General features: G+C 47.4%; 1 protein-coding gene across 7 annotated transcripts in view; it reads right to left on the minus strand.

Moving 5' to 3' along the window:
• Window positions 1-25017, minus strand: part of TBC1D1 (TBC1 domain family member 1) — a 225072-nt gene that overhangs the window by 15908 nt on the left and 184147 nt on the right. For all 7 annotated transcript variants that reach the window (XM_086705242.1, XM_086705243.1, XM_086705241.1 and 4 more), the window contains 4 exons: window positions 24569-24730; window positions 18763-18921; window positions 4197-4441; window positions 2041-2200 (listed from right to left, as the gene is read on the minus strand). In XM_086705242.1, coding sequence (XP_086561368.1) covers window positions 2041-2200; window positions 4197-4441; window positions 18763-18921; window positions 24569-24730 — 726 coding nt within the window. The remainder of the gene's footprint in view (window positions 1-2040; window positions 2201-4196; window positions 4442-18762; window positions 18922-24568; window positions 24731-25017) is intronic.

The raw sequence follows: 25017 nt of genomic DNA on the forward strand, positions 1-25017 counted from the left end.
ACTTTTCCAGACACAGTTCTCTGGCCAGGGTACCCCAGAACTACTTGCAAGTGGAGGTGCGGGGCGGTGGGGGAAGAACTCAGTGCTGACCCTCCCATCCAAATCCCCTTGGCGGAATGCAATGGTTTCTCACAAATGGTGTAATTCGGTTCTTGAGCTATTTTCAAACCATTAACATCAACTCTCCCCACCCCCACTCCCACCTATTTCAATCTTCACTCCTCTCCTGTTTGAAAAAATCAGGAGAAAAACTAAAGTGCACTAATGATTTTAAGTTCCAGAGTAAGAAAAGTAAAAAGAAAATATAGACACTTTTGGCAAGAAAGACTACAGCCTACAGCTAGAGATCGTATGGTTTCGGTGACTCTTTCATTAGTAAACTAAGCAGACAATTCTGAGGTGTTTTTTTTTTTGTTTTTTTTTTTTTTTAATTGAGGCTTTTAATTATCTTCTTTTTAAACTATGGTATAAATATAAATAGTTCATGAAATCTCACTAATGATTTATTTAACCAGGAGAGATTTTTTTTTTGTTTGTTTTTAGTATCTCTTTCGTTCCAATGATTTTTTTTTTAAGGGACATAAAATAAGAATCAGTTTGGGGAGGGAGTTATGCAAAAGGGGATGCAGGTAGAAAATATTTTCAGAACATGGATTCTTCTAGTAAAGCCAAATGGTAAAGTCTTTAGAAGTCCTTGTGGATAGGAGTAAGAATAAAAATCTAGTACCCTGGGGAAAAGAGGAGCAAAGACCAACTCAATGCCTACCGATGTTAAAAAGCAAATTTCAGGCATCTAGAATTTGCATCTACAAGTTGTCTTTCCCAAGCATGCCAAAGGAGTGCTCTCGCAATGTTTTTGGACATTCCCTTTGAGATGGTCTCTAATTCTAGAAGCAAATCTGAAAGAGTATGAGAAGACTACAGATTTTTAAGCTATCAAGTGACTGAACATCAGTGACACTTTATTTTTTACAATTTTTTAAAAGTTTTATTTATTTTTGAGAGAGAGAGAGAGGAGTGGAGGGGCAGAGAGAGGGAGACAGAGGGTCTGCAGTGGGCTCCGTGAGCTGATAGCTGAGAGCCTGATGTGGGGCTCGAACGCACGAACCATGAGATCATGACGTAGGATGCTTAACCGACTGAGTCACCCACGCGCCCATCAGTGACACTTTTAAAACACTCGATGTATGAGGATTATCAATTTTTTAATAACCTCCGCAGTAAGAGAAGAAAATTAAAAAGAACCTGAATTCTCAAAATAGTTCTTTCACTCTGAAGCAGGGAAAACCCAGTGTCTGAGAGCTGCCCAGGCTCACAGGGGTCACTGGGCTCCTGAGCCTGAGCAGATGTGATTATTACCCCTGCCATCTCAAGGCCACTTGGAGACTTTGCATGTGAATAACCGTTTAACTTTGACAGAGACAATCTTCTCAAAAAGTAAATCAAGAAAGTAGGAGATGTCTGAAATGTGAGCTGCCTGCGGTCCCAGTGGGCACAGTGGTGAAGGGCTGGGGGCTCTGGGAAGATGAGGCGGGGGCCACGTGAGGTGCAGCAGAGAGGGGTTTCCACAGTGAGTGGACAAAGGAAATGCAGAGCCAAGGGCAGGGAAGAAGAGACATGGGAGGAAGAGACGCCAAGGGAATGTAGAAAAGAACAGGAGCCCAGAAGTCATGGGAAAAAAGTTTCAAGGAGCCATCAACGAACAGAACCGCAGGTCAGAGAGGTTGCGGAAGATGATTCACGAGAGACACACGCCTGGAATACAAGCATGGGGCTCCCTGGCCACGTCTTTAAGACGTCTGCTCTGGGGACGGCTGGCAGTGAGAAGAGTGGGTCTAAACCCCACCAGGTAAGTATCAGAGGTGAAGCAGGTCTTGCAATCCACAAAACCCAACGCTGACTAGATTCAGAGCATCAAATCACCCCATTCTTGTAGAAGATGCAGGTATACAAATGACGAGACTCCCCACAGGACAAGACTAAATGTTTCCCATCTGACAGGAGAAGGCTGGTTCAGGCAAACAGATTACACACACTTACCGAAGACTCTGGCTACAAATCCCAGAGGGAACTGTGAGGCAAACACGGTGAGAAACCAGGGGGCGGCATAGAGGCTCGGGCCGATCTCATGCTCCTCGAGGTGATTGTAGAGGTCTCTGTGGTAATCGTGAAGAAGCCTCGAGAGCTGGTACATCTGGATCTGCGGGGACACACATGCACAGGTGTCACAATCAGATTCCTGCTATGTGTGTTCAGTTACTCATCCCACTCAGGCTGTGAGAGATTTATCACGGTGTCAAACACTCTATTTGGATTGTGATAACCACCGATCTCCACTACTCTTATCCAACAGGCACGTCCTGGGTGCCCAGTGCCTGCGAGGTCCTGGCCAGGTGTGGCCCAGCACACTTACACCCGGGCTCCTCCTACCACTGCCTTTCTTTCTACCGTTCCCTGTGTTCCTTGGCTAAGAGAATCGAAACATCTGTCTGCTGGGAACATTTCAAACTCTCTTATAAATATACATTCCTAGCAAAACTCAAACCCAGGGGAATCCGAAAGGTAAAGCCAGCCTCTCTGCTAAGAGCAAAGGGGGGCACATGATGGCACTGTGGAAAGGCTCTATTACACCCGCTCACTTAGTAAATTCGCTCTAGACCCCGACTGCCCCCTGAAATATACACAGATCCCAGGCAAGTTAAAATAGGAAGACAAGTGTTTATCTCAAGATGGAGAAAATAACTTTTCCAAAGGGTCCCCTCTTCAGAGACTGCTATGGTTCTGGCAGGAAGCCCATGAAGGGTCCCACGGCTCACAGGGGTCCTAGCGTCAGCCCAGATTTCTGCAGTCCGTGATGGCTGAGCCCAAAGAAACAATCTGGAAAGGGTCAGAACCCCAATGAGATGCCATAGGTTGGACACATACTTTCTAAACTGGCAAAAACAAGTGTTTCCAGAGGCCCAGACCACGCAGCCATCTTCAGTAGTAGCTGTGGCTTTTTTGGATCGAAAGGAATCGAGTCACTAAGGCCCCCAGCCCAAAGATGGCCGTGTGCTACAATGCTAAATTAACTTGAAAATTCTGCTCTCTCAGATGGGAGATGCGCCTATATTGAAGCTAATGGGGAGCACATAGAAAGAACCTGACTGTAACTGTGGGCAGTCTTCTGTGGGTCCAAATTTTTTAGTGAAATAGCTTTGTTGTGTGGGAATTCTATGTTCACGTGGTTCGTATTTACAGGTGGAGGTGAAAGCATTTTTAAGCACCCAATTGGTGCTCTCAAAGAGTCCTTGGCTCTCACGTATCCTGTCCAAAAAATACTTTCTAAGGCTCTGATATCCGAGAACTTGCTGGTAAGTGAACGTGTATGCATGTGCTCCAATGTTTCGGAATAGTCCCGCAGCAGGGCCCGGAGCTCTCCCTACCTCTGAAAGGTTGCAGTGGCAGCACTTACACACACCGCTGTTTGGTTTTCTTTTGCTCTGGCCTGCCCCCTGCCACTTGTCCATTCAACAAATACCGACCGGGTGCCTACTTCATCCCAGGCACTCTTCTAGGAACTAGGGATGAAGCTCCAAGACAGGTAAGATCCCTCCCTTCTCATGGTATGTTTTAAGAGAAGTCAGAAGATACACAGGTCAACAAGTAAGGAAACAAGATAGATACTTTCAGGCAGAGAGTGTTTCATGGCAAAAGACACCAGGCGGCATAACACAGTACACGTGCCTGGGGAGGGGTGAAGTGCGGGACACAACATCAGGTGGTCAGGAAGAGCTTCTAGCAGGATTCGGTATTTGAGCTGAAGCCTGGGTGTGCTGAGGGGGATCCGTGGCAGAAGAAGTGGCTGACACAGTGGGAGGCAGAAATCAGATCCCCCGAAGGGGGTGTGATGGAGGGTAAAGGGAGGGCCCGGAGTCAGACAGGGCCGGCTTTAAACCCCAACTCCGCCACTCGCTAGCTGGGTAACCTGAGCCTCAGTCTTCCCATCTATAAATTGAGCTGACGAATAGCGTCTCCCTGAGGGCTGCTGAGGGGAGAAGGGCAATATGAAACGCCTAGCACACGGGCAGTGGCCGGCAACGACAGCTACTCCGGTGTTAATGGACGGTGGGGAAAGTTCCTCACAGAGACCTGGAAAGGGATCGTAAACATTTTTGGCATTTGTCTCCGGCATACGCATAAGGAGCGCTCTCTACCTGTAAAATAATCATGTCCGGCCGGTACTGTTTCCGCAGTCCCATTTCAAACATCAGGAACTTGAGCATGTGAAATGCCTCTTCCTCACCCATGTGAAGCAGCAAGATGCCCGCTACAAAGCTGAGACCCTGGCAGTACCCCACTTCCTGGTCGAGAAGCGAGTAGGCCTTCAGAATGTTGTAAAGTGAGAGCTGGCCCGCCCCCAGCTGCGCCGAGAAGTACGGATGTGTTGGAAAGGTTCGCCCTGCAAAAATAATACACGTTGGTTACAATAATTAACAAAAAGGAAAGAAAGAAAAGAAAGCAAGCTTATTGAACCAGAAATCCGATGTGCTTCAGGTTAAAGAACAGATCTTTGGAAGGTGGATTACAAACCAGCTCTGTCAACAAGAGTAGGTGGTTGCTCTTAAGAGTAACGTTAGCGGGGCGCCTGGGTGGCGCAGTCGGTTAAGCGTCCGACTTCAGCCAGGTCACGATCTCGCGGTCCGTGAGTTCGAGCCCCGCGTCAGGCTCTGGGCTGATGGCTCAGAGCCTGGAGCCTGTTTCCGATTCTGTGTCTCCCTCTCTCTCTGCCCCTCCCCTGTTCATGCTCTGTCTCTCTCTGTCCCAAAAATAAATAAACGTTGAAAAAAAAAAAATTAAAAAAAAAAAAAAAAGAGTAACGTTAGCAATTAAAAAATCGGCAATGATCCGTGCCTTTTTTGACGGTGCTTCAGGTGAAAGAAATGAGAACCACCTTTGGTCCTGCAGTTATCTGGATTTCAATGTACAACAAAAAGAAAACTGTCGATCCTCTGAACGTACCTCTACTCTCACGAGGAGGGGACAGCTGTGGCTCTGTACCAGCTTGTCCCACCTCACCCACCTGCAGCCACAGGCCTCGCCTTTCTCTGGACACGCCCCGACCAGCTTTTCCATGTTCTGCCTGCAAATGCTTCACGCCACATGCATATTTCTGTACTCTTAAACCACAAGCAGCAGTGCTTTGAAACAGACCGAGAAGCAGCAGGTGTTTTCTTTTACACAAAACAGTTACCTTCCAGAAAGAAAAAGAAAAAAAAAACAAAAAAACAACCCAAACCCTCAACATCCTGATTATTTTCATAAAAAGCTGGTCTTCAGATAAGGTTTAAGGACTTCTTTTGTCCTGTAGGCTTTTGTGGCTGATACCTGTCAAATACCACCTCACCCCCCTCCTTCTGGAATGCGCATGACAAGGAAATGTGCCCCCAGGGAGAAAAGTACTTGATTGAGAGAGGAAACGTCTAGAGCCAAGCCGAGGGCCAACCCTGGACCCAGGTGAGAATCACAGCCTCGTCTGGATCAGTAAAGGCAGAAGGTGCATCTAGGCCACAAGTTCATTGTTCACCTTATTTAGCCTCAGCAAAGGGAGGATGCATTTATGTGTTCTTCCTCTGGCTCATGAGAAAGCACTTAACTAATCCAGATCGGGTTGTCTGAACTTGACTTAAGAGGACAGCCGCGGCCTAACTACTTTCCTGATCTCTTGTCCTGCATTCATTCAGTGCCTGCTCTACCTCTTCCCCCAACAAATCGTCCCCAAACACACCCTGAACACGTCACCTCCCACTGCTGGAAAGCAATCAATAGCCCCCGGTGCTCAAAGAACAAATCCTACCCCCCCAGCCTGGGAGCTCTGCACACCTCCTCACCTACTCTCCCCGCCTCATCCTCTACTCCAGGGCATGGCCCGGGGAGCAGGGAGGGGGTGTTCGGAGGCTCTGAACCTCCTTGGGCTGCGGGCAGCCCTGCAAGTGTGTGTGAGAGCATGAGAGGGTGTACTATGCCTCCTGTGCATTTTCCTAGTCTACAGCATGTAACAACTGTGGTGACAGGGACACATGTAATTAAAAATTTTCCTTCAGCCATATTAAAAAGCAACAGGTAAAATTAATTTTAAGACTGTTTGTTTAACCCAACATAAACAAATGTTATTTCAACAGGTAATCAATACACAAATTACTGAGACATTCTGCGTTCCTTTTTTTCATACGAAGCCTCGGAAACCAAGTTGTACTCCTTGTACTGACAGCACATCTCCGTTTGGAGCTGCTGTATTGCAAGTGCTCAGTAACGCACGTGCCCGTTGTATTGACACTGTGAGTGTATCGCTTTCCCTGCATTCTCAGAGGGATCAGGGCAAAAGTAGACAGGAAGCTCTTCACTCCGTTTCCCCCACCTGCTTCGAAGCGGACGGGGCTCTTCCCACCTCTGCGTATCTTGCGCATGCCCCTGCCCCTGCCCCAGCCCAGCATGCACCCCTCCCTCCAACCTCCTCTGGGTCTCAAACAGGTACAGGAGGCGGAACACACAGACCTCATGTGGCGTGCAGGAACGCCAGGGAAGGTCGGTCACCTTTCAATCTGTCCGTGCTGGCGCTTCTGCTAGTCGGGCTGCCCTCTTGTGTTAGATGCTACCCCTCACAGAAACAAGAGCCAGCACTAAATGGCCTGTGTGTAGAGGGGGCATTTTTAAACTTACTTTTATGATCACAGTTGACATACAGTGTTATATCAGTTTCAGGTGTACGGATTTGACAATTCTGTACCTTACTCAATATTCAACACAGGAAGTGTAGTCACCAGACGACGTTATTACAGTACTGACTACCTTTCCTGTGCTGTACTTTTCATCTCTGTGACTTATTTCATAACTGGACATTTATACCCCTTCTGAATCCCCTTCACCTATTTCACCCACCCTGACACCCCTCCCCTCTAGCAAACACTGGTGTCTTTGTATTTATGAGTCGGTTTCTGGGGTTTTTTTTGTTTGCTCATTTTTGTTTTTTAGATTCCATATGTAAGTGAAAGCATGTGGTCTTTGTCTTTCTCTGTCTTATTTCAGTTAACATTATACCCTCTGGGTCCATCCATGTTGTAAATGGCAAGATCCTAGTCTTTTTTATCGCTGAATAATATTCCATGTATATATACCACGTATTTATCCATTCATCTATCAATGGTGGACATTTCTCATTTAATCCTTGCAAAGACTCCTACTAAGATGAGCCCAGCAAGCCAGGGAGTGACTTCTGGCAATTAGAGTACTCAACAATTATCAGATTTGGGGCGGGGCATTCACAGGCATCGTGTCCGTGTGATCGCAATGGCTGTGTGCTTAGAAGGGTCTCGTGCTGGGTTTAATGCTCTGCTGTTCCACTGTCTTGAAATTCTTAATAATTTTTGGACAAGCGATTCTGCATTTTCATTTCGCAACGGGCCCTGCAAACTGTACACCCTGTTTGACGCAGGCGGCCCCCTAGGAAGCTTCAGGGATTGCTCCAGCCGCCTTCCCCGCAGCTTTGCCACCAAACGGTATGTTACAACAAAGCAAACCTTAGGCCAAATTCCGCCCAACACATGACCTTTATCAGCACGCTGACGTGAAAAAAAGAACCACATGAGAACTTCTCATGCTCTATCTTCAGGCTTCCAACAAGCACCTCTTGGAAAAGGTTCAGCTGGAGGAGGGTCCCGGGACAGTCTGACGGCAGAGCCAGGCCACCAATGGTGTCACACCGAGGGTCCATGGAGCGCAGGACCCAAAGGGCGTTGGCCTCAAGCTCTGCTCCGCAGTCGCTGGTGGCAAGGCCCGAACACTTTCTGATCAACTACAGATCTGGAATGTTATCCAATTTCACCAAGAAAAACTTCCACGTAGCATCTCCTCTGCTAAGAACAAGTCCTCAGATGCACACTTGGATAGCATCTGAAGTACATATGCAAACACCTCTGGACTGTGGGTCTCTGACTTAGGAAACTTCAAAAAGCCATCCACACACTCTACGTGGGGACAGGACTTATCACATACATCACACTGATAATACTCCATGGAGCGTTTTACCACCACGCAGACAGTAACATTACCCGCATTTTACTGAGAAAAATGCGGTGGGTGAAGGCCCTTCAGTAAAATCACCCAGCTATTAAATGGCCAACCGAGGATCTGAACTCCGGTCCCTAACTCCAGAGACAGAGTTCTCACACCATAGATGTCAAAGGAAAAGGTATGGGAATCGGGGAAAAATAGCTATTACCACGCACAGTATCCCCAGCTCACAGCACGAGTTGCCAGGACAGCCAAAGTCCTGCCTTCCTTTTTTTCATGGAGACTTCGAGTCCTCTGCCGCCTCAGCAAAGCATTCCCCTGGGGAGTCCCAGCTCCTCCAACTCGGTTAGTGTCTTCTGCTCTACTTCTCACTCAGCACTTTCACACAGTCCCTTGTACCAGGCACTGTTGTCTCCATTTGTTCCAGCTGTGTGACTTTGGGCACTCGGTGGATCCCTGAGAGCCTCCCCTTCTCGCCCGGAAGGAGGGAGTGTGACTGCACTCGCTGGGGCTGCCGTGAGGATTAGACACAAGAGGGTGTGCGTGCCTGCTGTGACGCCACACATAGCTGGCACCGAATAAATACCCACCACGGGGGCGGGATACCCCACGTGACCACCGAGCCTGGGTTCGGACGACGATGGTTATTCATGGGAAAGGTCTGTTCAAACAGCAGCACACGTTAGGCCTGCTTCGTGCACCAAAGAACACGCAAGCTAGATGTGGGCTTTCCAAAGTCCTCATGTGAGCACACTAACAGAATCCTTCCCCCAGCCCGGCCTCGGTGCTCCCCTGGGGACAGGAACTGTGCCACAGAACTGAAAGATGCACCTTTTTTTTTTTTTTTTTTTTGCCCTTAAGAGACTCACAGTCTGGTAGGGGAAAAAAAAGGGGGGATAAATCCAGAAAACTCAATATTCAGTGACCACAGGTCTTACACAGGGTGCTGAGGACAGGAGGTCGTGGCCTTGCCTTCATGAGGCTGTCACCTGAGAGAGACGATTTCACATGACTGAAGATACTAGCGGTTCTCTGCCATCGCATGGGGACAGCGAGCACTGGAAGGACAGGCACAGAAGGACAATTTATAGAGATGAGCCCGAAAGCCAAGAGGCCTGGCCCAGGCCCAGGCCAGGAGTCCAGGAAGGCTGTTTGGAGGAAGTGACCAAGCAGGGGAAACAGGTGTGAACCAAGCAGGCCGGTGGGGAAAGCACGCAGGCAGCAGCGATCACACAAGCAGGACCCCCAGGTCTGGGGTCGGCCCATCAGGAGAGAGGATGGGAGAGTTAAGAGCAAGGCCTGTAAGCAAAGGGCTTGGAAAGCAGGCTTAGCCCATGGGCCGTGTGAGGGCCATGGAGTCAGCAGGTCACTGAGGGGTCAGAGACATGATTCCTCGCTAAAGAAAACTCCAGGAGCCGGCCTGCAAAACAACCCAGGGCAGGCAAGGGCCAGAGGACGTCAGCCTGGACACGAGCCAGGGAGCGGTCACAGGCCCTTACCCGGGAGAGCAGTGGTGGGGCAGTGTGACCAGCACTGGACTCTGGACTTACTCTCGGGACAGGCTTAGACTGAGGAGAGAGCGGAGAGCAGGCTGCGGCGTTTCTAGCCTGGGAAACCAGGTGAGTCATCAAAATGAAGAACTAATCAGGAAGAGCAGACAGGGTAGAGGGTGGGGCAAATTCCTATTGGGACCTATAAAGCTTGGAGAACCTCATAAATGGAACCAACTCAGTATAGTTCTGCAGTCGCTCAACCAAAACCCTTGAAGGAAATGCATTTCACAATTCAGAGTCTGAATTTTAGAAAGGTGACATATCGGTTGTACGTTATGTAACCCTAGCAAGTGGGGCTGAGGATCGCAGCGTCATCACACTTACGATACTGCAGCGATACTAATGCAAAGCCACACTAATGAGAACAGCAAAGTCTATGAAAGGCCTCATGGCAGTTTGAGTCAAACTTTGCCTCCAAAGAGTCCAGGACTCATGACGTTCTGCCAAAAAAGGAGTTACAGAAAAACTTTTGGTTTTCATCAGCCTTTTGGGTTTTGGAATTACAGATCTAGGACTATAGACCTGTGTTAATTTCTATCACAATTTACAACAAATTAGGTAAGAAAATACATCACAGAATATTTTTAAGAGAAAGTACCCTTCTGCTTCCAAATGCTTGAATTTGGCTTAGCAAGCGCTATTCACTATTCAACCTTGTTCCCGGAGGACTCACTTTTAAAAATGTTTTTAAATTAATTAATTAATTAATTAATTTATTTATTTATTTATTTATTTATTTATTTAAAGAGAGAGAGAGAGAGAGAGAGAGAGAGAGAGAGAGAGAATATATCCCAAGCAGTCTCCACACTATTTGCAAAGAGCACAACATGGGGCTCAATCTCATGAACCGTGAAATCATGACCTGAGCCAAAATCAAGAGTCAGACACTTACTGACTGAGCCACACAGGTTCCCCTGGAGGACTCACTTTTATGAAAGTGAAAACAGGGTAATTACCCATACAGAAGGGACCAGGTAGGAAGTAGAAAGCTAGGGGCCACTTGTGAGGAACAATTAGGTTTTATTTTAGGCCCTCGGAAACTTCACAAAAAGGGAAGGAAAGGAAAGGTAACACGTGTGTGGGGTAGGGTGCACATCTTGGACCGGGACGCACAGAACTTGGTTCTCAGGCTCAGTCTTAATTCACCCATGCAACCTCAACAAGAGGTGTTATCCTTCCCATTTTTAATAGTGGAGAAAAAAACAAAACAATACAACCACAATGTAGAACTTAGCTGAGTGTCTTACATAAAACATGACAGATGAGCTCTGATGAATGGAGAGAAAATGTTCCTATGTGGATCTGTCCACGAGGCAGCGTGGTCAAGTGCAGAGGAGTAGCCCACAATTCCAACCGCAGCATAGGTAGCTCGGAATGGACCACCAAACCCGTCTGACACACATTTTCCTCTTCTTTAAAGGGCAGAATGCATACTTTGTGGGGCTGGGAGTACATACACGTTCAATGCCCCACACAAGTGGGTGCAATTAATGGTGCTCAAGCATGGGCAATGGTCCTCAGATCTGCCACATGGAAAACATACAAAAACCCAGCTTCCAACCAAGACAGGAGGGGAAAAAAAAAAAAAAAAGCATACACACAACAGCTCTGTAGCAAAAATGCACAGCTTCTCTTTCAAGGTAGAGGCACAACTTTTTCTCTACTGACTATAAGGTTCCATCTAAGTTTAAAAACCTCATGTTCTAACAAACTTCTGAGGCAAAGTACAGGCCTAGCAACTGATTTCCATGGAATTTAGAATTTCATCAACACGTGGAACTGAACGCTGATAACAATTCCAAATAAAAATAGGAATAAACAGCATCACCATCTAGATTCACCAAAACACCAGTGAGACCCAAACTTCCAGATCTTCAGGAATTACCCAGACTGGTCTAGTCTCCCATGTTTCAGTGTCAGAAGCTGTCACTGATTTTCTTTATGCAAGAAACCTGTCCACACAAACCTGACTGGGCTGCAACAAACGTCCCAGTGTTCCCAATGCCATTCCCAATGCCATTTCCTGTCTCACAGCGTCTGGGACTAGGCACAGCAAGAGAGGCCCCCGCACCGACTCCTAAGTAGGGACAGTCACAAGCTTCTGGTCTTAAGCTCTTGACTAAAGGGACAAGAAGAAGGACTGCCCATCTGACTTTGTAGTGCAGTCTATATACTGAATTCTATTTGGGGGGATGCTGTTTCCCTACATTACATGTTTCTAGGTCAATAGTTCTCAATGTATGGTCGGTCTTTCGAGGGTCCATGTGGTCCTTCCTCCCTTTTCCAGCTATCTATCTATCTATGCAAGGTTGGCTTTGTCTTCATGTATTTCAAACAACATAAATGCAACAGATTGAATGCAGAAACAAAAATGAGAATCAGTTAATTCTATTTATCCAGACGTTAAAACGTAAAACAGTGCCTCCAAATTTCTTTTATTTTGGAAAATGCATTGTTCATAATGGTATGTTTATAGGTATGTGTTTATCATGGTTCTTTTAAAAGAACACCGCAGCTCACCCACGCTCTTGAGTACACACCCAGGAGAGGGAGGGAAGGGAGGAGGCGAGCCTGGTGAGCAGAAAATGGACCAGGCCGATTAAAAACGTTCCTGGAGAATCTGCATCTGCATTCACGTAATCCGGTACTGAGTGCTGCAACCCTCTAACCCCATTTAGAAGGTACTAAGTCAGCGCCAGGAAAGAGCCCTGCATTTTATAAAGACCACGTATCTGCATGTTAATCTGCCGCTGGTGACTGAAGTCTTGGGCAGTGCACACATCAGGACTTGTTTAGCCCCTTGGACCTCACTGCTCACTACGCACATTATTAACTACAAGTAAAATGCTGCTTACCATGCATGTTTGTTCAAAGTCTGTGCAGATTCTAGAAGAAGGGTCTGACTCAGTGAGAAGGGTAGAAGCTGCACCCGCCTGCCCGCCCACCCGCCTGCCCAGGAACAGCATACTGAGCACTGAAAGAAAGACTCCGGCTTGGGAAAAGTACCTTGCTCCTGCCAACCCTGAGGGAAACGGGGTAAAAACTGTGAAGCCCTTCCTTCCTGCACATGCATCAGGCTACAGTACCTGCCTCTTTAAACACCATTTTATCATCTGCTATGAAGTAGAGAAACGTAGGCCTTCAGATTTCTCTCTAGGGCAGGGTGTCCCTCACATATAGAGCGAGGAGACTGCTGAGTGACCAGAGTCAAATATGAACAGAAAGAAACTCCTTATTTGTATTAAAAAGACATGGAATGATTTTGTGTCTCATACGTCTACGTGGTGACGCGTGCTGGAAAGACCTAGAAGGAGACCCACAATTCAGACGTATTTCTAAATGACCTACAACTTAATTTCATGTAGTGCTCAACAGTCTAAGTGTTGACCCTGCTAAGGGATGGTTTTCCAGGATGAATCTTTCCTTCTCTGTCACTTTGAGGGTGAAGATGGGCTTTCTCCCAGCAGTTTCCAAACACTAATGACATCTGAATCACCCAAGCACTTGTAAACATGCACACTCCCGGCCCTCATCTAGAAAAGTCTTCTTCAGTGGCCCATCGGGGACGGTGACCTCAGGAATGTGTGTTTCTCACAAGGCCTTCAAGGGATCCTCAGGTGACCCGTGCCTGGTTCCGGGAGAAATACCATTCCAGTGTCAAGAGTGTCCTGCCCAACTCTCTCCACAGCTCACTTGACTTAATCCTGGGGAGACCCATGAGCCCCTCAGCATTGGTTTACTTCACTGCAGCTGCTACGGGAGGCCAGTGATCTCTCACACACCAGGCCACCTGCAAAGTTATTCGGTCTGCAATTGACAAGTTTCTTTCTTCGCTGCTTCCACAAGGGACCTGGCGACTCCTGTGTCTCCAGGGGGTGGTACTGGCAAACCAGCACACTGACGTGACCCTCTGCCTCTCAGCTTCCTCAACTGCACAAGGAACAGTAGCCCTAACAACTGAATGATCTCCAAGGCTCCTTCCCTGATGACAGCTGTGATCCCAAGGTCTTCTGAAATGGTCGCGTTTTAGCTCTGAGCCGAATTTGAGAAATACTGGAGAAAAGATATGCTCTGTGCAACTCCTCACAATTTTAATGAAATAATTTGGTCATCGGTTGTTTCATGTTGGTCTTCCCCGCTAGAATGTGTCTTTCTGAGAAGGCATGGAATGTACCAGGTGCTCAAGAAGCATCTGTGGAATGACTACTGAATGACACGGGGGCAGAGTGGGGAGAATGCATACAGAGTGCATCTTCTGTATGCAGATTATTTTTAGGAAACATTTGGCTGGGTCCAATGACCGTAAGAACTGGCTCCTCCCGTGTCTGTGCACATCTCTGCTAAATTCCACAATCAGTGACCTCAAGTGGGTGGCTTAAAATTAGCCCATTTACACTGTGGAAATCTGCAAATTCTATCATCAGGCCTCCTTTTGAGGGGTTTGGGGGAGCTGTTTGCCAGCACACCGGTGACTGGCTTGAAGAATAGAGGGAGACATGAAGCCACCCCGCTGTATCACATCCACATTTAGTCCTGTCACTCTGAGGTTCAAGAGTGATCAATATGCTATTTCGGGGATCAATACGTTCCCATAATGTGGTCTTGATAATACCAGAGCCAAGGACAGACCTGCTGAAATTATGCATGTAGCCGTTGGTGCTGTGACTGTTGAGCTGTGACTGTTCATCTGACCTCCATCCTGCCCAAGTCCCTAACTGGACACAGAGGAGTGTTACATAGCAAGACTGCTGTGCAACAAATTCTAGCTACTTTTCTGGGTTTTGCCATTAACGCTTTTTAGCTTCTCACACAGGACTTCAACCCAAAAATGAAACGGCTACCAGCACCCATCCTCTGCTAACGAACAACCCCATTTCCTAGCCAAAGCGCACAGCTTTTGTGGCACGGCCAAGTGAGGCAAATACCAAAGAGGGAAGGAGAAGGGAAAACCCTGTCTGCCCTTCTATATTTAGTCTTCTTAAACACTCTCGGCTCATCCTTCACTCTGGAGGCTCTTCTCCTCCTCATCTTTTATGGATTCTAAAACAGCAAGGAGAAAATTCTTTTTTATAACACTTGGATTACAGCTCCTTTTCTTCAAGATACCAGGCAGGCTTTACACCTTTGGTTACAATATGTTAAGTGGAAGCAAAAATCAGTACGACAGCTCCCATGCTGGATCGTGGACCCCACCATGTCCGTGGATACCTGCCTTTGCCTCTCGCTGCAGCACGGGCATGGCTAACCCCGTGTAGGTGTCACTGATGAAGGGTCTCTAGAAGTCCATCAGGGGCACCTGGGTGGCTCAGTTGGTTAAGCGTCTGACTCTTGATTTCAGCTCAGGTCATGATCTCATGGTTGGTGGGACTGAGCCCCATGTTGGGCTCTGTGCTGAGAGCATGGAGACTGCTTGGGATATTCTCTCTCTCTCTCTCTCTCTCTCTCTCTCTCTCAAAAAAAAAAAAAAAAAAAAAGACTCGAAGTCCCTCAAAAATACTATTACTGGTCACCAAAGACTCACTAGACCTCTGTGGAGTATATAAGCTATGCCACCGCTTTACTAACCTATAGAACACAGATTAATAAAACAAGTAATTGATGTGGGGGAGGATCGGGAGCAGTTTCTATCTGTGTTCTTGGATTACCTGTTCACATTTTGTTCTGGCTAAATCCCTCCTATCAGGGGAGAGGATGGAGAGCCTCGTAGGTGCACGTTCTGAGTGCTGAAAGGTATCCAGGCTGGGATGCCAGGGACAGGAGCCCTGAAATGGTAGAAGACCGAGGAAGGGAGCGTGAAGGGGGTCTCCAGCTAGCTGCTCACTGTCACCAGCAGCTTTTAAGTGTGGCCGTGACCAGAGTGAGAGGCACAGCCAGAAGGCAGGATGTTGGTTGTCATGTGGTCTACTCAGTAGGGAGAGCCAGAGAAGAGAAAAGCTGCAATTACCTGGGGGCAGCACGAATTACTGTAGGTGGAACCAGGCTTAAGAGGCTGGGGCAGGTTCCTGAACTAAGAATGATTCGCTAAGCATCCTCTGCTCTATTTTCCCTGGGCTGGGTGTGGTCATCCCTAAGGTGGGGAAGCTGTGTTGGCAGGTGGGAGGCAGATCCAAGAAAGACAGAAGCTACAGAGTGTCCTGGAAGGGACACGATACAGACACTAAGATGACCTAGGTTCCAGAACTTTCTGCCACCGAACAGCTTGTAACTGGGACAAAGCACACGACCTCTCTGGGCTTCATTTATCATCTCTAAAGTGGAAATAATATGTGTCCACATTCACATAGTGTTGTGTAAAGTTGAAACCCGACAAGGCTAAGCAATATGTTTTATAAACTATGAAACTGCCTGACTACCTATTATTCTTACTCTTTGCAGGAAAAAATCTTATAAAAAGCTGATTACATTAGCAGCTCATTTCAGAAAATAAAGCAAGCGGCAGGAAAACAAAAACCCATGAAGTTCCAAAATACCCCAATCAACAGGCATTCTGTTGTGGCCAGGATAAAGATGCCGCCTTCCAGGAAAAACTGAAATACGGATTTGTTTTTGGGCAGCACTGCACACCTTTACTAGGCCTCGCGTTAGCCACAGTGCAGACTAAATAGAGAGTATAGACTAAACAACTAGGCGGGCACACGCTGCCCCTTGGTGAGGAGTGAGGGGGAAGCAGTGGCAAAGTCTGCTAGAACTCCCGCGTGAGCGCTCCCTGAAACCTGACTGAGCAGAGCCCGTGGGCTGCACGCCAGGGCCCACCGCTGGGTGGTCTTCCCAGCTCAAGTCAGGAGAGCAGTCTGGCTCTGGAAGGCTCCCTGGATAAAACCCGGAGACACGCACAGAGGTTTCTTGAAGACGCACTGCTGCAAAGAGCTTTTTCAGGCCTCGGGCGTGCATTCGGAGGGCCTGCAGTAGAGGCCAGGCCAGGACTGGGAAGGAGGTGAGGCGGAGAGGCAGCCAGTGCGGTCGGGGAGGGTGGCTGCAGCCGGCCTCTGGGGGTGCGAGGGGATGCTGGGAGACAGGCAGGGACCAGAGGATGTGAGTGCAGCCTGGCCCTGCCCGTGAACGAGAAAAGGCAGCATCTCAACTCTCACGAGCCCAGTGCTGACCGGAGGACAGGCTGCAGTGGGCTCACAGCAGGAGCGGCACCCCCACCCCAGGCCCTTGAGCTGACCTGGCCTTCTCTTCCCCATCTGCAGAAAAGTGAGTACAGGAGAGCACCAGGAGACAGAGAAGGGAACATCTTTACTGAAGAAGGGAGAACATGGTCCCACCTCCTCCTCCCACCCCACTGTGGAGTGGGGGGCAGATGCAGAAAACGGCTGTGCCTCCCACCCCCTTCCACCTCCTACTCTCGATTTATTTTTCACTTCACTTCATGTGATAGGAACACAGTGTCATTTTTCTGTTACTCATCACATCAGCAAACACAGCTGCCAGGTCACAAAACTGCTTTTCTTGGGGTCAGTGGCCCAAACGGGCTCCAGCCCCACGCCTTGTACACTGTCCCCACGGAGTCAGCATCACCCTTCACCCGGCCAGCCATTTCCACGGGAACACATGGGGATCCTGGGCTCAGAGGGCCTCAGGACAGAGGGGCCTTACTGTGGCACACAGCCACAGCGGGGTGAGGTCCTGCCAGTTAACTGTGTGTCTATGGTCGAGAGCAGACCTCTCTGTGCCTCAGTTTCCTCATTTCTTAAGAGGATACGGGGCCCATTTCCCAGGGCCGTTACGGGGGTCATGTGAGAGTGGCATGCCAGTGTGGTGGCTCCTGTTCAGCAGCTCAGACTTCTCAGCACCTACTACGCGACGGGCTCTGTCCCAGGAGCTGGGGGTAGGAAGGTACATCAGCCCCAGTCCAGCCCACAGAGCACGGCATTAGACAGAGAAGGGCAGTAGGAAGGCGCTGCCCATTCACTGAGGACACTGGCTGGGGAGGGAGGGGTAGAGGGCACAGGCCCTGCAGCCACACTGCTCAGCAGCACACCAGCTGTGTTACTTTAAGCAAGTTACTTAAGGTCTCTCAGTGTTTCAATCTTCTCAACTCTCAACAGAGATAGAACAATAGGTAGCTGGTCCTGGTGTGAAAACTAAAGAAGGCGAGTTAAGTAACTTTACACAGCATTTGGCTCAAGGTAAAGTTACACAGTAGCTTTAAGTAACAACAGTAATTGGAACAATAATGAATGTGTAAGTATCATGGAACGGGACAGAGAGGCTTAGCAGCAGCACCTCGTCGTCTGAAGGCACAGTTTCTCAGAGGTGATATCTGAGCTCGGACCTAATGAAGAACTTTTATGCAGTTGACCTTTTAATCTGCTCTGTGGCCAGACAGATAAGACTCGATGCTGTCTGATCTAGATCACACCCCAGATTACTGGGAAATATCCTCGCCTCCTGGCTACTGCACGGCCACTGCGGGGCCCAAAGCACAGACGGACCCTTGGGTGCCCTTGGTGGCAGCAGCAGCCGGGATGGACGTTCCGGAAGCAGGACCATGTCCTCTAAAAGCCACAGGGCCGAGCTCCTGCCACGTGGGGCCAGAAGAGGATGCACCCCACCTGCACCCACGGCCACGGACAGGTCAGGGGCCCTTTCATATACCACAGCTACATCCCAATTCCACGAGTCCTTCACCGGGGCACCTGCGGATACAGCCAATACACTGTGTCCATCTTAGCATTTTTAACACTGTTCAAGAGACCAGCTGCCACCCTGTTTCTAAAACAAAATGGCCCACAACCCACCCACAAACTGCTTTCCACAATTTTTCTCGTAAGTGCTGTTTGTAATTAGTAAAGACCAGGGGGCGGCTCCTGTGATTAGACCAAGCCTTGGTATGGACACTTCTGTTTTCCAGGACGTTCCTTTGGTTGACGATAAAACTGCCTATCAGTATCTGAATTACTGAACTGAACGATGATCACGAGCAGAGCCTTCGTGCAGAGCGGAGTCAACAACAGAGAGAGAGACTTTTTATACACTTTCAAGTACATGACTCCAGGCAGCTGTGATTACTCCAGGGCTTTTCCAATTGAACGTCTCAGCAGTAAATTTTGATTGCTAAACCTAAAGGCGGATCACTAAATAACTCAGACAGTCTCTCCAGACTTTTCAAGTGAGTGGACCTTCCATTTTCGTGTCGAACCAAATGCAGACTTACCGAGGTCAATAAGAATCGCGTGCTGTTGGGAGGTGAGCCGTTTCAAGAGTTCTTTGTATGGCGTGTCCTTTGGCTGCTGCTTAGTGGGAAACTGATGTTTGAGGTGGTGCTGCTCTGCTAGGAATTTCCAGATCTCCCCCCGGTGATGACGTGGCACACCTTCAGGAGAAGGGGCAGGAAACAGAGAGATTTTATGCTCAGAGTACGACATAATAATAAAAAATGAGTTAGGTTTCACTCCACTGACAACCTCTTGTTTCATATGGATTAGCAGCGTCGAAAGGGAAAGGAAACAACTAAAATTTTGTCCTACCTGCTCCCCTTCCTTCCTTCCTCCACATCCCCGTCCTCCCCACCCCTCCGCTGGCCCCTCGCACTTTCCTTACGGCTTTCAAATATATATGATGTTCGGACTGTGCTACACTTGGGGGGGGTGGTGGATAAACTGATGAATACGAGCCCCCATCTGGTGCCAATTAATGTTCGAGGCAAAGACTCCCAGGCGTGTAAAACTACAATGCAAAATGTTGTCTCATACGAGGGTTCAGACGAAGGATGGCAAGATTTCACAGAATCCTTCACTTGTGCCAAGACGTAAGACTGTGGGAAGGGTAAGGGAGAGAGAAGACACGTCGGAGGAAGAAAACTCTCCGTGTTTCTCTGCCTCGGGTGCAGGGCGCATGTGTGGTGGGGGCAGGTGGCAGTGGGAAGGGGGAAGGGATTTATTAGAGGCGAAGTAAAAGGCAAGCTACCTGCACTTTATGTGGCAGCTCTGGGGAACCCCAGAATGTTTTTGAGCTGGGGAGGGGGCAGCCTAATTGGGGAATACGGATTAGACACCATCTACAAGGTGGGCTAAGAAAGGGACAAGAGGCCGGACTGGCCGCCGTCCACACAAACGTGCCTCGGGCAGCATTCAACTGGGACGGGAAAACAAGAAAAGCCATCCGAGAGCCTCTATTCCACGTTTTCAGTACAACTGATTTGACTACGCAACGTGATTAAAAATGTCCTCTGAAACTAGAAGTTCTCTTAAAGCCAATGACGTCATTTAAGGCAAACTTTGCAGGAATATTGACGGTTTTGATTCAGAACTTTTTGGTTCACCATTAAGCTGTTACAAGGCCCGAATGTAGAAATGGGGAGACAAGGGAGCCTGCAGAGTAAGACACCAGATCTGTCTCATCTCTGACAGGAGTCCTCTGGAGAGAAAAGGAGCCTCTGATTGAGGGACTGAGGTCTCCTTCCTTCCACGAAAAAATGGGACCGCTTTGAACACTTTCCTGCTCATCAGAGCGTCTGCCCACGAAGACAGTTTTCCTGGTCTTCCACTGGCCACATGTGACGGAAGTCTGTACCCTTGGCAAGACAGCAGCGGCAGGTTAGACCAGCACGAGGTTGCCAGGTGCTGTCGCCATCCTAAGTACTGCATCGTCGTCCCCACGACCCGCTGAGGAACACTGGATGATGACCCTTCCTGGTAAAGACAAGCTGAAGCTCACAGGAACAGGTCCCTCAGCCGAGATCACCCAGCTGGGTAGGAGCAGAGCAGAGGGAGGGACTGTCGTCTCTGTCAGAGCAGTCAGCAAGCTGCTACTCGGGTGGGGACCAGAGAACATATATTTTGTGTTCTTGCCTGGCAGTTAATAATGAAATCATCATTTGTGGATCTGAACCAGATAGTGGTCAATTTCATTTATTACCAGATCCACAAGGAACTATTTAGAACAATCACTCAGCCATCTCCTAGAAATATCCTGGGTACGGTAAGCAATTTGACTTTTCCCTTACACAGCCCAGTTGTAAAAGAAAACAAAAAAGGCGAGCCTGTGGGAGAAATACAGGGCCACACTTCACTGTGACCACAACTCACACCCTCTCTAAATGCTGGTCTTGGCATTAATCTCATGATCCTGTGTAGTGGGTTGAATGGTGGTGGCCCCCAAAGATGTGTGTCTGCATCCTAACCCCTGGAACCTGTGAACATGATTTGGAAAAAGAGTCTTTGTAGACATAATTAAGGTCTGAAAATGAGATCAGCATCCTTATGATGCAAGTGGGCCCTCTATCCAATGACGTGTGTCATCACAAGAGACACAGAGAAGACGAGAAGAGCAGGCAATGTGATCATGGAGACAGAGAGCACAGTGACGCAGCCACAAGCCAAGGGATGCCCAGTGCGTCCCTGCCCACACCCTGACCCCAGACTTCTAGCCTCCAGGAGTGTGAGAAGAAAATTTCTGTTTTAGCCATCAATTTTGTAATAATTTGTTACGGAAGCAACAGGAAACTAACACACCCTGACATCTGCCTTTTTAGATTACTCCATTCCTCTCTCCCTGCTTCGAAGAATATCATTGTGTGTGTGTGTGTGTGTGTGTGTGTGTGTGTGTACACACACGCACACAAGCCCTTAACATTTCAAACTATAAAGAAGTAAATGTGGCCTGAAAAACAGTCACCACGTTAAGTGATTTATAGCGGGGCTTTTTCACAAACTATTATTTTCAAACTGGGATATTTTCCCAAGGTATGAGATAACCAGTTTCCTCTTATTACTAAATCATTCCCATTATCTTATCAGACGTTTATTTTTTGGAAGAAGAGAATATCGCTTGTGTCACTGGACAGTACCACATATTCTCGTATTTAAGAGAGCTTAGGTTTTGTGATTTAAAAACAAAGAGTCATGCGAATTGGAGCCAATGTTTTTGCTGAGAAGGACTGGAACAGCCTTCCCCATGCTCAGTTTTGCCTCCACTCGTACCCTGGGCCTGCAGGCAGGGTTCCGGGTGGACAGGAGGCCACTCTCCCCCTGAATATAAACACCTTTTTATTTTTACTGACTTCAAGAGTAATTTGTGCTCACCACTTAAAAAAAAAAAAGCCCTTCTAAAAATGCAAAAGGTATAAAGAAAGTGAAAAACCACTCACTCATAACTAGAATGAACACATAATTCACCACGCCAAAGCAGGAAGCATTTGAAAGCAGAGAGGAAGGCTATTTATTATTTCACTGGGACAAGCTGTAAACCAGGGCTGTGCCAGGTAAACCGGATGTATGGTCATCCTATTACTCGGATATGTGCAATTGTGTCATGCATGTGTCACACACTATGTGCATACAGAAATATACAACTGTACATGAGACCATACAGTATTTTTTTTTTCATTTACTTATCTCACACATCTCTTACACCAGTAAATACAAATCTACTGTGTCATTTTCGAGGACTATGGCACAGGGCGGTCACATGGCAGGAGTTTCTGGTTCTGTTTTAGCTACTGGCTACACAACGCCATAATATGCATTCTTCCTACTGCAGTACATTTTTGACTGGTTAATTTCTAGAACAGGTTTCTACATGTGGCATTGCTGGATCACAGGTAAGCAGTGTTTGCATCTGGCCTGAACTGCCAACTGCTGAGGTGCCCTCTTCGCAATCTCAATCCTAGAAAAGTATACTCCGGTTCACAAAGCTCTACCTTGCTATCTTCAGTGAAATCATTTAAACCCAAACTAAGCTTTGAGTTATTTAAAGCTCTACAGAATTATTCTTCCTTCTCCTAAGCTGACACACTAATCCTGCTGCTCTGATCCAATTTTAACTTGGAAGGCTTATAAATCCCTTTTTCCATCACTTAGGGGTCCTCAGACCATTAAGAGGAAGGGCCTCATCACCCACACAGGGACTATCTTCTCTTTCAAAGTCTCTGTAGTAACTTGGCCTCTACCTAAGAGGCCAAAGGGGTGGTTCTGACCCCCCCCTTAATCTCGTTTTTTATTCTGAGCTACAAGATGGACTGTGGGCATTTGTTTGGAGTCATTACATCTTATGTGTTAAAACCAGCCGAATAACTGAAAAAGCCCCTTGTGCAGTAAGAAATAGAGTTTCCGCCACAGAAGGTATGATATGACCATGTCAGTGGACACAAGAGGGTTAGCCTCAGCTCATCTCAGTTTACAAACTGTATAATCACCTATCCCAAAGTTCACTACACAGGTTCCAGATGCCTGGAGTGTTTCCATCAGTTCCCTCTTGTCAAATACATAACGAAAACCAGTATCTCCAGGTGCCGGTTTCTAAGAAACTCAAACATTCAGAACAGCTGTCACAGACCCATGCGATTTACCTTTTGTACAAGCGAAGCCACCTGAAGACCATCATATAGTCAACAGTGAAAATGGAAAGAACAGAGTCCTTCTTTTCTCTGCTTTCTCCCTTTTCCAAATGGCAATCTGGGGCCACTTGGTGCAATGTTAAGCCTCCAGCAATCACTAGGGGCAAAAGAACGTGAGAACTCGAAGAGAGTTGTGAGACCCTCTGTAGGGTCTATGCCTCTCACTCTAGCTGCCAGAAGGCTGGAGCCCAAGAGGGCGAGGACACCTGCCAAAGGTCACACGGGAAGCCGCTGGCCAATTAAGAGTCTGAGTCCTCACCACCCGCCACACTTCTGCTCTCTGAGGAGAGCACTGCCGAGGCAGGTCCAACCACAGGCAGTGCTGTGTGGTGGTGAGAACTCCAGGAGATGGGTGTGTGAACAGGCCCTGGGCCCATTACAACAGAGTCATGTTTCCTTATCCATAGAAAGGGGAAAGTCGTAACTAGCAATCACTACATATTATTACTGAAAGTGACACAGTCAAGTTCAGATAAAGGTTAAATAATGCCCACAGGCTACAGTAGGAGTAAATGCTTTGGCCCACTCTCTCTCTTGAGATAAGTAACACTGTGTAACTTCTTCCGCTGAGCTGCTAACAAAGTCCACAGAAGAAAACTAAGCTTCATACATATTTGAACTGCTTTGTCTGAATTCTTGGTTATTCTTGACTAAACTGACCAGAACTTGATAACCACTAAAATTAGACTCCAAAGGTCTCTGATCTTGCCAGCAGATGCTAATATACATTTATTTAAAAGAAATGGTTTACTTGAACACTAATAATCATCAAAGTTAAGCTGTAAAATGGAGCTACTCAAACTATTTGTGAAGAACCAGTTTTTATTTTCTTTTAAAATGTTCCAATCCACTGCTGATACTTTTATAAAATACAGTAAAAATGAATTTATATAAAAATGAAACAGAAAAAAAAGACTGATAAAAGACAAGTCCACTTTTTTTTTTTTTTTGGATCACCCTTGTCAAATTACTGGAAAAGTTTCTAAATGTTTAGTCCCAAGTCCTATTCTTAGGCCAGTAGCAGTGTGGACTGGCACACTGTCAGTACACCACACTAAAAACCCACAAACACCGCCTACCCACCCGGGCCCTCCAGGGTAGCAGGGATGTGCAGTGTGCTTCCAGGTATCAGCTTTTTTACTGCTCACAGCAATCACTGTCATCGCCCACACCTCACAAACAGGGAAAGTAGAACTCAGAGAGGCTAAGTCACTCGCCTAAGATCACCTGGCAAATCAGTAGGGCTGGGATCTAAACCTGGGACGACCTGTCCGAAGTCTGTGCATAAAACTGTGTTGTTTCCCCAGAGAAGCCATGCAATCAGTTTTTGCTTTACCATCTAACTTAGATATGTCATCATTACCCAGTTTGTAGGCAACTAAGCCCTGTTTTCCTATCTTCTTCCTGCTTCCTAGGCTTCTGGGCATTTTAATTAATTAAGAGGAATCATGAAAGGTGATGAAACTCACACAAATTAAGATATGTGGAAACAGACTACAGAAAGGTGTGGTAACTACGAGAGAAACAGCCACCAAAATTGGGCTTTAATGTTTTTTTATTCCATACCTCTTCCCAACATCAATGGGAGGTAAGGATGGCGGGATGGATTCCCCATAAAGCTTACCTTGCCCAACAGCCGAATGCATTTTTTCCATGTCAAACTTAATTTTTGATCTTCCTGGAGTGCTAAGCATCTTTTCCCACACTGTGGTCACTTCTTTAAGACAAGGAGTGATTTCTTCATAATCAAGCTTTAGGCGCTTGTTCAGCAAATCGCTTTCAGAGGCTAGAAGAGATCATGCAAGAGTGTTAGAGAATGCTATGGCTACAAGTCTTCATTTCCTAGCATCTAGCATCGCTACTGGAATGGTGAGCAGTTACAGCCAAGCTGACAGGTCCAGACTAAAGTCACTGTTCCTGCGCCACCTCATTTTCCTTACCTTAGAAAAAGCTGAGTATGCCTAGTAGGTGTCCTTGATTTATTTCTCTGACCCCTGCACAATGCCCCGCCCTGCCCCAAGAAACCTGTTGGCTCCACTACTAAAATATATCCCATACCTGTCCAGTTCTATC

The sequence above is a fragment of the Puma concolor genome, chromosome B1, assembly GCF_028749965.1.
Source record: "Puma concolor isolate L17-30 chromosome B1, mPumCon1.1.hap2, whole genome shotgun sequence".
Taxonomy (NCBI): Eukaryota; Metazoa; Chordata; class Mammalia; order Carnivora; family Felidae; genus Puma; species Puma concolor.